The sequence below is a fragment of the Aristolochia californica genome, unplaced genomic scaffold (assembly GCF_029961685.1).
Source record: "Aristolochia californica isolate CCGP_79_NKW_82.1479 unplaced genomic scaffold, dmAriCali1.0.hap1 SCAF_12, whole genome shotgun sequence".
In the NCBI taxonomy this organism is placed as follows: Eukaryota; Viridiplantae; Streptophyta; class Magnoliopsida; order Piperales; family Aristolochiaceae; genus Aristolochia; species Aristolochia californica.
In genome coordinates, this window is record NW_027181793.1 from 27,251,378 (window position 1) to 27,266,479 (window position 15,102).

The 15,102-nt window shown below is 37.8% G+C and overlaps 2 protein-coding genes across 2 annotated transcripts; one reads left to right on the forward strand and one right to left on the reverse strand.

Annotated features, from left to right (window-relative positions):
* Positions 1–7,772: 7,772 nt before the first annotated feature.
* Positions 7,773–9,778, reverse strand: LOC137945782 (deSI-like protein At4g17486). Its single transcript, XM_068791805.1, has 3 exons — positions 9,433–9,778; positions 8,977–9,264; positions 7,773–8,477 (listed from the first exon to the last, which is right to left on the reverse strand). Exons 1-3 carry the CDS (start codon positions 9,560–9,562, stop codon positions 8,164–8,166), a joined length of 732 nt encoding a protein of 243 aa, XP_068647906.1. The 5' UTR covers positions 9,563–9,778; the 3' UTR covers positions 7,773–8,163.
* Positions 9,779–12,074: 2,296 nt separating this feature from the next.
* LOC137945783 (uncharacterized protein At2g39795, mitochondrial-like) lies at positions 12,075–13,488 on the forward strand. Its single transcript, XM_068791806.1, has 3 exons — positions 12,075–12,452; positions 12,526–12,845; positions 13,156–13,488. Exons 1-3 carry the CDS (start codon positions 12,246–12,248, stop codon positions 13,313–13,315), a joined length of 687 nt encoding a protein of 228 aa, XP_068647907.1. The 5' UTR covers positions 12,075–12,245; the 3' UTR covers positions 13,316–13,488.
* The last annotated feature ends 1,614 nt before the right edge of the window (positions 13,489–15,102 follow it).

Sequence of the window (15,102 nt, forward strand, 5' to 3'; positions counted from 1 at the left end):
AAAGTAGTTGATTAAATCTTCAATTCCATATTCATGCTGAAATCTTTATAGATAAAATCTTAGTTAGCGAATAAAATTCCTAAATTTATGTACTTTGATTTTCTAGATTTATGCAATTAAAAATTCTGCTTGAATTAGGTTTTATCTAATTGATGTAAAGCATCGAGTATAAAGAGAGGAGATTGGGCTAGAGCAAGGTAGCCAAGACTCTACTTCAAATCTTCTCTATTTCTTTTTCCCTTGTCTCTCTCAAATTTGTCCCTTTGCAATATCTTCCTTCTCCCTCTCTAATCGAGCACTCTACCTCTCTCCTTTGGTCCTATCTATGCTCTCCCCTTACTCGACCCCTGAATCTAAACTCTCTCCTCTTATCTCTTCTCCCTTACAAACCTATCCTCTTCCCCTCTCTCCTCTTATCTCTTCTCCCTTACAAACCTATCCTCTTCCCCTCTCTTCTCTTATCTTTTCAACTATTTTCTACTATTCTCCTCTCAAATTGCTTACTTCGTTTCTCGGCCCTCTAAAATCTATCTCTCTCTCTCTCCCTCAATCTTACACCATCTCTAGCCTTCCATATTCTCCTCTCCTACACGATTTCCTTTTCTCTTTTATCCCTTCTTTCCTTATCTTACCTCTTCATCTCCTCTAGAATTACCTTCACTTAATTTTCCAACTCCCTCAACTTCACTTTATCATTTTTTTCTCACAATTAGGACCTCCCTCAAGAGGATTCTATCAACTCTTTATAGAAAAAATTCTATATGAGCCAACCTCCAAGGTTCTAACATCATGCATATCTAAATCATGTGTCATTTACAAGCCTTTGGCATGGTATGCTCGATTTGGTCTTTTTTTATACAATTTCATTTTAAACCTAAAAAAGTCGATCCTTCCTTGTTTTGTTACATCTCTTCTTTTGATCATCTTTACTTACTACTTTATGTAGATGACATAGTTCAATCCATCTCTGATTATAATTTTTGAGAAAGCCTTGTGTGACACTTTTTCATTCAAAAGCCTTGGACAGCTAGATGTGTTTCTAGGATATAAGTTCACTAAAGCTCGAAGGGTCTATTTCTCACACAAACCCAATATCCGTATGACATTTTACATAGAGCTAGCATGGAATCATGTACACTGGTTTCCACCCCCTTACTCCTAACACCAAATTTGATTTTCAAAGTCCATCTTATTTTGACCCTACTAAGTAACGGTCTCTTAAAAGCCCATCAATATCTCACCCAAATTGACTTACACGATAAGTCGATTGAGTGTAGAGTCAAATGTAAGTGCACTAGCTAGAACAATCAACTTTCTTTCCATGCTACATAGCATCCTACGTGGAATGGGGTTTCACTATGCCACACCATTTTCTTTGGATTTGTATCAACTAAAACAAAACAAGTGTGTGCACCCTTGAAATACTCAATAAGCAGGCACCACATTAGAAATGATATGACAAAAAATTATTTCAGTCAAGTGATTCCTTGTTGCTAAACCTACAGCACCAAGTCTCCTATGTCACAAAACCAACAATATTGTGTTGAAATGAGGTCTCAAAGGGGGGGTTAGTGCCCCAAAGTGGATTCTTGAAGATCAAGTCATGTCCAACATGAAGATCATGTCATGTCATGTACATGAAGATCAGGTAAGAATTTGTGTTAGTGTTGACGCCTTCATGTACAGGAAAACAGTTTCCAGTGAATAGTGCCCACTAATTAGAAAAACATAAAAAATAAGAGAATCCCTAAACCTGTATAGTACACTTATAATTACAACATAATCCTCGAACCCCAAATTGGGTAAAACCATCATTATTACTACACGAGTAACTTATTTAATGTATAATTAAAATATATTAATATATTTATTAATTGAATTAGATATGTTATTGTGCATTAATACAGTAATTATGTGAAGCAATGAAATACGCACATGATTAATTATAATATAGCCTAAAAATGAATGTTTTAAGAGGAAAAATTGATTTAATCATAATTTTAATACACTATATATTTGTACGTAATATTACCACTATTAAATCACTAATATAATACAATAAATAAAAAATATATATAATGAGTAAATAAAGAATTATTATATTAAAAACGAAATATGCGTATTATTAATTGATAATATATTTCCAAAAAATTAAAATTAATCAATTGATCAAATACATATTGTAATTATATTTTATTTATCAGACTTAAATATCTAGTTTAATATAGTAATTAAATTTAATAAATATAATATATAAATAAATATACAACTTTATTACTAATGTAATAGAGTTTTATTGTAATAAGCAATTCGTGATTAGCATTAAAATCATCAAATTACAAGTTTAGTACATAAGAACAACACATGTTCAAATATAATAAAAGATACACTCATCAGTTATCATTCCACATGCAAGTCGCTATGTCATCTCGAAATTGTGCGGCTCTTGTGGATTCTAATGCACGCTGCCTCCGAAAGCTTATTACCTGGGTATCCTCTTCCACAAGACCATCGCTATCATCGCTGTCTGTATCGTCCGTTGCACGTAATTGAACCCCATCACCTCCTCCACCAAACTCATCATCCGAATCATCATCTTCCAAATTAAATATATCATTGTAATCCTCTGTACGTATATAATTGTGCAATATGCAACAAGCAACGACAATTTTTGTCTGCACCTTAAAAGAAAATGGAGGAGCACCTTTCAATATTTGAAATCGAGCTTTTAAAGCACCAAAAGTTCTCTCAATAGTATTCCGCAAAGACGAGTGTCTTCGATTGAATAATTCTTTTTCATTCTTAGGAATATTATCTCCAAATTCTTGCAAATGATATCGAGTTCCTCGATATGGAGCCAAAAATCCTCGTACATTTGCATAACCAGCATCGACTAGATAATATTTACCTACAATACCAAATATTTTTTACATTAAATGATTAAAGATAAAATAGATAAAATATTACTGCATAAAATATATTATTTACCTTCAGGTACAAATAGTCTATTTCGGCGAGTCAATGCGTCCTTCAGTACACGAGAATCAGCTGCTAATCCCTCCCATCCAGCTAGTACATAAGTGAATTGCATGTCGAATGTACATGCTGCCATCACATTTTGTGAGAGATAACCCTTTCTGTTCCAGAACCTTGGTTGTTCTTCAAGCAGGATGTTTACTTTGATATGCGTTCCATCAATAGCCCCAATACAATCCTAATTATATAAGCGGGGCCATTAGTATTGACTAAATTTGTATAGTAATCTAAATAGAGGGCAAGTGATGTTACCTTGAAGTATGGATAAAACATTGAATTGTTTAAAATCCTCGAGTGTGTGCGTTCTGAAGGCTGTTTGATATAATCAGAGTGAAGTTTAAGGATAGCATCCAACACCTTGTTGAAATATTTACTTATGGACCAATTCGATCTATCAAACATCTCTGTTGTGACACTATAGGCTTGTTGTTGACCAACAGTTAGGAGGAAATAGGCAAGTTATTCTTCCACTGAGATGGTCTTTGTCGCTGATAAAAACCCTCTGGTATTAAGTATTGTTGCCAATTTGTGAAATACAGTTTGATTCATCCTGTAAACTTTTCGAAATTTAATAGGAGATTTATCTAAGGCCTTTTGCAAATACAACGGACCATTCATCCCATAAGAACGTGGTACACCTCTGTTACTAGGGCATAGATAGTATTTTACTATGACGACCATCATACATGCCAATCCAATCATAATTACATCCATATCTTCTTCTGTCATAATATCCATGAGAATCTGCAAATTTAAACTTCTAAATAGTCATAAACAAAAATAATAGATAATCTTTAATCATAACCTATTCATCCAAACTCAATAATCATATTCACATCAATACTCATCCACCATATTATCCACATAATATATTAAGACAACAAACATATAAAATAGAAACTTTAACCGTACTGATAAGTCTAGCAACGTTATAATTCAAACATCGTCTTTAATACATAACAATCTTCTCAAAAAATATACTGTACTTAAAATGCATTACAATTACTTGTTTGCACAATAATTAAGCCACTTAACCCGCTCCGCCATTGTCATTTTTAAAAACAAAGTCCTCTTACCTGGCGTATTTATCCATTCAGGAGCGCCATACTTCAGTGCCTCTGACAGGTCCGGAATTTCCATGAGGGCATTGACCCAAGGTTCTTCGACATCGCATTCCTTATACTCCATAACACATTTCATAGCATCAGCGATCTTGCCAACTACATCAATTAATTGTCTATTGTCTTCAGTGGGCAATTCGCTTCTCTTTCTACGACGACGTGAAGATGGCCCTTTAGTTCCACAAGATTGATCCGCTGTCGAATCATTTCCACTATTGAATTGCGGTGGAGTTCCCATAACTATGTCAACATTGTCGAGCTCATCCATCGGGATAGGAGCCGACTCATCATGGATAATTTCATCACATAGATCTATAGGATTTGTACTACCATTCCCTACGGCTATTGTGTTTCCGACTACAATAGCCAATTTGTCATAAAGGGGGCAACCTTGTTGCCTATACTTCTCAGCCTCTTTATGCTCCTACAAGAATAAAACATCATTCTTAGTAATGCGAAACAATACAAACTGTTTTACAATATATCATGATTTACTGACCTTAATGTAGTCTTGCCATACAGAATGACATGCAGTAACTCGTTTGTGGTTGCATCCCAACCGAACCCACTAGTGTTGAGACAGCTCGTTACCGTTTGGTATGTTTTCTTCCATGATCTTGTTCGATTCTTAAGCTGCTCAATAGTTTTTTTATTGACAACGTCTTCATTGAACTTACTGACACATTCCGTATATACCTCGTGCTTCCAAACACCATTGGGCAACTTGTTCCCCATATATACCTGCTCAACTAAAAGATCGAGCATTTTGTTGTCTTCTTCAAAGCTCCAAAAGTCATATGGTCGACCACTTGGTTGTTTTCTTGCAGCCATTTTCAATCTAAATCCGAGATTGTCCTCATGGAAAAAACTTTATCAGACTACCATTACCCGTCACGAAACAAAAACCACAAATAAGAAAATACCATGTGGTGGATATTTATAACACCCGAATCTCCTCACCACATGGCAAAAATATTCCTTAGCACTTCAAAATTTGTAAACAACATTCTAAAACATTCCAAAACTAATCAACTATTTCCATTTGAGATGCAAAACAATGCAAACACACACACACACACACATCAAGTCCAAATTCACCGAACACCCCTGGTAGAACCCCATATGACTTCACAATCACCACGAACTGTACCTCGTCAGTGATGGGAGTCGGGTTTCTTTGGCTAATGGACGCCCGTGTAGGCGACTCAACCTTGTTTGAATTGGACTAAACACCGTAAACCGTAATTGAGAACCTTAAAAACCCTAAACCCTAACCCTAGACCCCATAGCTCCAAAACCTCCTAAACCCTAACCCTAGACCCATAGCTCCAAAACCTCCTAAACCCTAACCCCATACCTCCAAAACCTCCTAAACCCTAACCCTAGACCCCATACCTCCCAAACCTCCTAAAGCCTAACCCTAGACCCCATAACTCCAAAACCTCCTAAACCCTATACCCCAAACCCTAATTCCAGAAGTTAAACAAAAAACCCTAGATCTTAACAACCCTAAAAGCCCCAAACCCTAAACCCTAAACCCTATCACCCATTAAACCTTAGCTGAAAAAAATTGAAAAAAAAACCTAAACCCTAATTCCAGAACCTAAACCCTAACAATACCATAAATCCTTAACCCTAAAAACTTAACCCCTAAATACAAAGCACCAAACCCTAAAAACACTAAACCCTAACCCTAATAAAAAATTTAGACCCTAATCTGTAACACTAAATCCCACAATTATGCACAAATAACCCCAAATTAGACACTGGAACTAAAATTAAATCAAATACAACACTCATTTAATCAGAAAAAAAAATTAGGGTTTAGTCATACCTTCTGAAATTTGGGGAAAATCGAAGCCGACGACTGAAATCAAAGCCGAACCGGGAAAATCGATGCTGAATCGAAGTGGAAATTTAGAAATCGAAGCCCAATGTCAAAATCGAAGAAAACCAAAACTGAATTAGGGGAAATCGCAGGAAATCGAAGGGAATTTTGGGGGAAAAGATATGAGCGAGAGGGAGAAGGGAGTGAGATGCCGCAAGGGGGAAAAGAGGGAGAAGAGACAGAGCGGGAGGCCGAGAGGGATAAGAGAGAGGTTCAGAGGGAGAACGAGTTCGAGAGGGGGAAGGATGTCGGAAGGACGCTCGCAGCGAGAGACGGAGGTAGTAGAGAGGGAGACCGGAGAGAGACGGCAGAGACGAGAGAACGAGCAGAGAGCTCGGGCTTCACGGAGACGACAAAGGCTGCGGGAACGAGAGTCGCTGTGTGTGGGAATGAAACAATCGAAATGAAAAAAAAAACAGAGACGGTCGAGCCAGAGAGAGCCCGTGCGAGAGAATCAAGTGGATGATTCTCAAAATCGGGCGGAAAGCACTTTCCGCCCATTACTCTTTACACATGAACTCTTGGTTCATGTATATTCATGTACATGACATAAATTTTGACGTCCCCTAATGACATCAGGATATGAACTGCGTAATGCACTTAAATATCATGTCCTGAGTCATGTGCACTGACCCCCCCCCCCCCACCCCAAAGTCTCAATGGACCTCTGATCAGACGTTTGACCACTTTCAAATAATTTGAGCTGGATTCAGCTTTTCCTCTTATTCTATGAGGTCATGTTTTTTTGTCTTGAAAGCAATGAGCTGTGTTTGTCCTTTTAACGTGTTAGACTTGGATGAAAAGATTTTTAGTCAATCCGCCCTCAATAAGTTGGTCCTCTGCTTTTGAATGAAACATCATTTTCTCTTTTCGTACTTCTCCTTGCAGTAACAAGTGAGTTGGAAACCATATGAAGCAGTCAATAAAGTGCCTCCATGAAACAGTGACTTGAAAACCATATGATATGATGCTGCCAACAAAATCATGATTCAGGCGTGGTGAGATTTGACTGTATGGGTTAGTCTTGAACCCAATCATCAGCAGTCTCCGAAGCTTGCTTATTAGGTAGGGATCGGGACTTACCAAAAGTAATTAATTTTCTTGGAGGGGTCACTGGCCAAGCGAAAAGTACAACGGAACGAGATATCTCAAGCTATGGAACATAGAGGATGGGCTTTAGGAAAAGAGATTTCCAACAGCAGATTAAAAAAGTGACTCTGACAGTGAACCATAATTTGATTCTACACTGTCCTTGTCTCTCACTCACATTGAATCTAATTATAGAGGGGAGGATATCGGCAACAGTTCAGGCAGAATAGTCATCTCAGGTTCTCTCGAAGGCTTCTGTGACAATATTCGACTACATCAGAGATTCAGTTGACTGCAAAGTGAAAATTACATCCGAGTCAAATAATGTTTATGCTGACAGGACTACCCTCCACATGTTTGCGTCTACTTCGATCAAGCTCACAAAACCCAAAACCCTTCAATCCCTTTTTAATGGGACCCGCCTCCCTTGCGTTTTCTTCCCGTTTCTAAGTGAGTAATAAGGAGGTTTTTGGCGTTACTGGGTTTCTTTTTCTTTTTATAAGAAAATCGGGGAAGAAATCTCCGTACAGAAGAGTAATCAACAGAAGGCATGTGACGATATACAGTGTAGCAGCTGGGACACTTTTACAAGAATGGCAATAGCTACTACTCACTCCATCGTTTTCAAAATTTGAGATTTTTCAGTATCTTTTTCCACGAATGCTGACCAAGACCTGGACGCAAACTCGCCATCCTCTTCTAATGGATAAACAATACACACCCACTATACTCTACATCAGGCTCAAGTTATCACGCATTGACTCATGATTCTCACTCGACCAAAACAATCAGAAAAAGACACCAAAGTTACGAATCTTGTCATTATCACCTCTAATCATCGGGCTACACTGGAAATTCTGTTTCCAAAAAATGTACAGGAACGCTGCACCGTTTCCTCATTTGCAGCAGTAAGCATTTTTTCAAAATTAGAAGAATGGGAAATAGGAGATTTAATATTAGACAAAGAAAATCAAGGAAAAGAAGAATCATAAACAACGTTTAGCAGGACAGCCCCCGTACCGAAGTTCTTTACTTTCGGTGAGCCGAATCAGACTCCATTTGAGCTTCTCTGCATCGAGGAAACAAGGGAGAAGGCGAACGGAAGCGCTTATGTCTACTTCTCTTCGTTTTAGTAGAAGATGACGATCCGGAAGCGGAAGTAGCATCAATTGTAGTGGTAGTAGTAGTCCTCGTCGTCGTTGATGTAGTTGAGGAAGAAGAAACGAACCGATTCGAGTTGCTTCTAAGTTTCCTCCTCTCTCCTTCACAGATTCGTGCCTCGGCTCTGTGTCTAACTCCCGCAATGTGAAGACCGATAGGAAGAACGCAGTTGCAGAGCAAAGCTGTGCAGATTTCGGGAAAACTCGATCAAAGAAGGCATTTAAGATTTTAAAAAAAAAACTGAAAAGAGAAAGTAATCTCATTGCGGCGAAGCGGTTGGACACGTGGGACTTCCACAAAACAATTGAATGAATAAAAAGTTCGATCTGAACCGTCCAATTCACATTCAGAGTCCATGAATGACAGCCATGAGCCATTAATGCTGTAAGGCTTGAAAGCCATGCACACGTGCGGGCGGCATGCGAATTTTCGCAGATATTGAAGACCCGAAGAATCTGGTCAGGGCAGAACACAGAACGCAGCGGACGCATCGGGGAGACCGATGCGTCTGCACTGACGCCACCTGCCACCAATACGGGGAGCAGCGTCTATTGGGTGTCTTATTAGTCGCTCGTCTAACTGAATCCAATAGTGGAAGTAAAGAGAGCTAACCACTGCCATCAGAACAGTAGCGTTGTACTCTTGGGACAAGAAAGATTAAGAGAGATCCCGAAGTGGTACCAATTTTGGCGAGGCGATTAACCCAGCGGGGTATGGGCTTCCCGGTGAGACGCAGGCAAGCGTCGTTGCAGAAATGGTTACAGTTCTTGGTGATGAGATGGTACGTATTCCCGGTGTATTCCTCCGCCAGCTTCTCCACGAAAGCTCTAACCTCCCTAGGGCCGAGATCCGTCCGCCCGATCAAGATCGACTTCCGGAAAGTAAATCCAGGGCATTGTCTGGGCTCTCCCTCGAAGATCCCCGTCGTCGGATACTCGTGCGCGCCGAATGCGTACTCCACGTCATGAACTGGAAACCATGAAATAGAAAAACCACACACGCACAAAACAATAAGACCTAATTCGCAAGATCCATACATACGGAGAAAGAAATCGCTCAATTGGAACACTTTCAGATCGAAACGAACTCCGAACAGAAACGAACTTGAGAAACAAAAAAAAAAAAAAAAAAACTGACCTTGGACGCCAGAATGGTAGATGCCGAGGCCGAGCCAGTAAGCGTAGCCGTTGATGGGAGTGAGATCGTAGACGTTGAGATAAACAGGGACCGTTCCAGTTTTGCGCTTCGAGGATAAAGCTCTGAACATTGTTGTTGTTTTCCCGAAGACCAGACAGAAGAGAATACTACTTCAATCTTCAAGAAGAGAGTGATTGTGCGGAGAGACGGAAATCCATGGATCGGGAGAGATGCCAAGAAGAGAATAGAATTAATGGCTACTAATTAAATATTTTCGGGAAGAGATATCTCCGTTGCGTGTCTCAATTGAGAGCTCTTTCTTCGGTTCCACCGGCGGCGGAAAGCGCCGCACCGTCTCTGGGGAATCCCTACTCGGCATCTTATATTATATCTATCAGTAATATCGGGAATTCGAATTTGAGGCCGCAGTTCGTAAATGGCCCTCGTTCAAACCAAAATTACGGAGTCTGCACGTGTTGGAATTTATTGCCTGTTCATCTCCCCGTATGCCTGCACCGGCAGCACCGCATTTATTCCCTCTCTTTTCTAACTTTTAAGGCTTTTAGACCTACGATTAGTAGGGCCTTCTGACTGAGTTTACAGTCGGTGAATACTGGGTTAGTGGTAATAAACCGAATCAATAATTATAAGATTTTTTTTTTTTTTTTTGCGTTTTTTTGTTAAATTTAACCGTCGGCTGGCCCATCCTTCGGTGATGTGTCCGCCGTTGCCAACTGGCAACCTAGAATGGGAAACAATTTAACCCACCTAGTGAACACCGTCAGATGCACGGGTCACGAAAAATTTTAAATAATAATAATTTAATGATGTTATTGAAACCTCGTGAGACATACGCGTAGGGTTGCTTCTAACCGAGAGCGAGAGCCCCTCCCATCCGTTGGTGTAGCAACAGCCCGCTGCCTCTGTCCAGGTCGTCATCCCCGACGATACCGGCGTCGTAACCCTCCAAGTCGTGAATACCTACGAGAGAAATAATAATTTCTCACAAAGATGATTTTACACGTTTAATATAAAAAACGTGAATGAAAAAAACGTTTGTTTTAGTAGAAATAAGTTTCTATGGACTATTAGTGTTTCATATTTTTTATAAATAATTTTTTAATTAAAAATTATTATTAAAAAATTATATAATTTTCTAAGTAAGATTTTCCTACCGATATAGGCTAGAAAATCGTATAGAAAATTTTTGAATAAGTATTTGACTGTTGATGTTGTAATACTTTTAGCACAAGGTATTTTTTATTGCAATTTTGTGTTTTATATTTTATTTGATTAAAATTTTATCGATAAGCATAGTAATATATTATATTGATTATTAATTTTTATTTATTTTCCTATCCTAAGAAAATTTTAAAATATTTATTGTAATTTTCTAATAAGTAACTAATAGTAATAAGATTTTATTTAATTATTTTTTAAATATATATCATAGGAAAAATATTTCTAGTTTTTTCTATAATATAAGTTTCAATCAGAGACACTAAGGAGGCCATAGTAAATTTATGGCCAGATTCGAAAATTACAAAATAAGTTAGATAACATTTTGAGTATAAAATATTAATATTGGTGCGTTTTAATCAATTATCGAAGTTCAATTTTGAACCTCCCCTATCATTTTTTTTAAATGTATGCAAAATTTATATATAATTTATTTGACATATATTTTATATAGAGTATTAAATTTAGGTTAATCTCAAACTCGGGTAGAGCTCGAGCTCGAACTCAGTTAAAATTATCAAACTCGAGTTCGATTACAATTTTAGGTTCAAGGCTAGGGTCGGCTCGAGCTCGAGTTCAAAATATTTAAATCAAACTCGGCTTGAACAAGGATTGGACTCAACTAGATTCAATACCACCCTTATGCCCAATTTTAAGTAAAGGTCATTCCCAAATTTATGTAAAATGTATGCATAATTTTATATATAATTTATTTGATATGTATTTTTTGAAAAATTTTAAATGTATGTTGAAGTTCGAACTCGGCTTAAACTCGGTTAAAATTAGTAGGCTCGAGCTCGAGTTCGAAATATTTAAATCAAACTCAGCTCGAGCATAGGTAGGTTCGGGTTCAGCTCGACTCAACTCGATGCCACCCCTGCTGATACGTGTGACTAATAAAAATATTACAAAAAGATTATAAACTTTTAAATTAATATTGTAATGATAGTGTTGATATTAAGATCATGGGTCTATTTTTTTAAAAATCATAAGCATTAGAAAAATATTACAAAACCAAGCACACGTAGTAAATAGTAAACATAGTAGAAAAGAGAAAAAAAATAGAGTACCATGGAATTATTTTACATTTTTGGCTAAAGGAATTATCCCATAAAGAAGGAACTTTGCAATTCTACACATTGATAATTTTTATGAAATAACCAAAGCAAAATTATATAGATGCCATAAAATATTTAAAGACATCACAAAATACATGAAAATGGAGAAGCAAATTTATGCAAAAAAGAGTGGATACTTATGTTATGTGTTTTCAGCAAAATGATATCATGACTTTTTTTAATGTTACCCCGTTCAATTACTTTCCATGGGCTCGTAAAAAGTGATGCAAACACGTCTAGTTGCTTTCATGAAATCGGTTATAACATTTTAATACGCGGGTTTCGTCACGGGATCGTACTCACCGAAAGCAAAAGCCCTCCTTAAACCCTTTGCAACCAGAGGCGCAACGGGGAGGTGGAAGGGATTGTGGAGGAGCACTGCGAAGGGTGGACTGTACGATTTTGGAAAGGTATAGAAACACATCGAATCCGACCAGCACAGAGGAGAGACGGAGCATGGCTTGCTTCTTCCAACGCGCGGGAAGGACGCTCTCACTCCTTTCTCCTAAAATTCTCGTCCGCTCGAGAAACCCTACTCCTATTCTTCACAACCATTCGCGGAATTACATTGCTGAAATGCAAAAATCTGCATTTGAGACTAGTATCCTCAGAATCCTACGAACAGAAATACAATACCACTACGACTACGCCCCTCCCAAACAGGTAGACTCTAGTGGTTTTCTTTTTTCTTCGTTCCAAAATTCTGAAAGCTTATTACTGGCTTTGTTCGTTCAAGCCCGAGAAAGAATTCAACTCGTTCGTCATCGAAGACTGCCCTGGCGAGCAGTGGTTCAGACTGAGGCGTAAATATGGAGAGAAGGAAGATATTAAAGTTGAGGTAACAATGTTTGATGGAGCAGTACCTGCATCAAAATCTGGTGAAAGCAACGATATCCGACTCCACATTAGCTTGATAGTTGATGTGGTCAAAGGGGAAGCTGGTGGAGTTTTGCAGTTCATTTGCTCCGCCTGGCCGGATAGTTTGGAAATTCAGAAGGTTTTCATGCTGAAGAGCCGTCAATTGCGTGCGAAGCCTTACATGGGGCCTGATTTTGTGTAAGGCTTCTTCTCGTTGCTCTCTGAATTGATCGATACGTTAGAATTCCAGTTTATGTGAAAATGAACCTACTCTCCTTGCCCTTCTTCACATTTATTCTTTCAGCTAGTGGTTTCCAAGAATCATTAAGGAAGCTCAATAGGGAATCCAGTGAGACGACTTATTCTAATCTCGTGGGCTACAAGTGGATGGTTGTAATCATCCGCATGTGGTGCACCATGTTGTTGATGCTGCTTTAGGTTTTGAAAATTGTATTAAGTTGAGATGCTCTAATGGTTCTTTCACTAAGAGTTGTTTGATTGATTGCAGAGAATTGGAGGATGAGCTTCAGGAAGCTATGCGGGAATTCCTGGAGGAGCGAGGGTTGAATGATGAACTTGCTGTTTTCTTGCATGAGTATGTGACAAACAAGGATAAGACTGAGCTGATTCGTTGGATGGGAAATGTCAAATCTTTCATTGAGAAATAGAGGGATTTTTTATTAACTTATCTGATAGTGCCTTTGTTTTTGTCTCTCTTCTGAGTTTTACCTTCATCCATCTTATTTTACTCTTATATCTGCATTCAGGCAATATTTTCAAGAAACTTCTCACATTTTATATGGCAAAATGATAAATATTTGTTGTAGTGGAGTAATTTTTACTGCTTGTTTGGTTTGAAAGAAGTTACACTTTCTCTGTTTGTTTCTACTACAATAAATAATGTTTTACTTGGGAGAACATGCGGTCTCATTTTTGCAGATGCTCAGAGATCAATGCTTGGGAAACAGCAATCACAAATGACAAGTGGTAACTGTTTCTTGAGTAGGACAAATAGAAATTTGGAAGAAAATTCATGCTGCAAAAGCATACTGTTAAGTTTTATAAGGCAGTTAAAGTAAAGCGCATATTTGTGTGATATTTGGACCTTGGCTAGTGTCACCCAAAGAGCGTACTATTTCCATAAATGTTCGTTAAGAAATACAGAGTCAGATATCTACTGACTTGTGGTATTGAAGTTTTATGTTTAAGGCTAAATTAAATAGATAAAAAATTTCTCTAAGTGCTGATTTTTTTTTGTTGCCTATTGAAACTACTCAAAGGAGCTATAGTCTTGCTTCATATAACTAAAATGAAATGCTTGTGTAATTCTATCTGTTTGAGTGCCTGGCCCAGTGATAGACTTATCGAGTAATCACTCTAGAAAAGGACAAAAAAGATCATGTAGCTTACTCTAACATTGCATGAGGGTATTATGATAGCTAACTCTAGCATACTTATGAAATTCTTCAGTATATTCATGAGTAGAACAATTACCTTCAGTAAGCTTGTTAAACCTCTCAATCATGGCTTGTCGATAAGTGAAAGGCATAAAGTCCTCATTCATATGCTGCTTCATGTGTTCCCATGTCTGAATTTCTTTAGGTAGTTTATAGGAACTTTTACTTCAAGACATAATGTCAATTTTGAACACATTGACAATGACATATGTCCAATTGAGATAATCATTGGCATCTTGTCCACCATTAAATGCTGGAATCTTCACTATAAAACCAAAATCCGATTTGGTATTTGGATTATCTTGGGGCTCCTTTTCAGCAAAATTATTGTCATGATTTTGCTCATAAGACAACTTACATGGACGTGAACCCTTCATTGGTGATTGCCTGGATCAACTGGCTAAGGTGTTACTAACTCGACGGATATATCTCCAACTTCAGTACTTCCAGCTCCATAAAGCTTTGAAAATTGTTGAAGAATTAAGTCAAACTTATTGGCCATCTCTGCTCTGAGCTCCTCTTAAGCTTTTTGAAACTCTTCACAAGTGAATTTGCCTCCATATTTTCAGTGTAGGAATGAGATCAGCATTTTCCTTGACTTGCATGAAGGATGTCTTGAATTTGGACATTCGATACAGTACGGTGGTTTAGATTCAAGGAATATCGAGTTGAATGCAAGTCAAGGAATGCTTTGATACCGTAAGCTTGTTAAATGTTTCCTATAGAGTGTGGGTAACTTAGATTTCAGCAGCAACTACAAAAAAACTACAATCTGAATTCAAGTTTGATGGGTAACTTGAAGGATAAAGTAGGGTCTCTGCCTACTATTAATAAAATAGCAAACATAGAGAAAAAACACCAAGGATAACTTCATCCAAGAGATAACAAAAACAAAAAACTTTATTCAATAGTAGGCATATAGATAAAAAAATAGGAAACTTCTGTACTGTCCATTCTAGGAACTAGTTTCCAATTATGACTTACTAAATTCAGTTCTA

Coding starts and splice junctions, on each gene's coding strand:
- LOC137945782 (XM_068791805.1), bottom strand. CDS start 9,562: ATGTTCAGAGCTTTATCCTCGAAGCGCAAAACTGGAACGGTCCCTGTT. Junction 9,265..9,432: donor CTACCATTCTGGCGTCCAAG/GTCAGTTTTTTT, acceptor CATGGTTTCCAG/TTCATGACGTGGAGTACGCA. Junction 8,478..8,976: donor TAATCGCCTCGCCAAAATTG/GTACCACTTCGG, acceptor AAATCTGCACAG/CTTTGCTCTGCAACTGCGTT.
- LOC137945783 (XM_068791806.1), top strand. CDS start 12,246: ATGGCTTGCTTCTTCCAACGCGCGGGAAGGACGCTCTCACTCCTTTCT. Junction 12,453..12,525: donor ACTACGCCCCTCCCAAACAG/GTAGACTCTAGT, acceptor TGTTCGTTCAAG/CCCGAGAAAGAATTCAACTC. Junction 12,846..13,155: donor TACATGGGGCCTGATTTTGT/GTAAGGCTTCTT, acceptor GATTGATTGCAG/AGAATTGGAGGATGAGCTTC.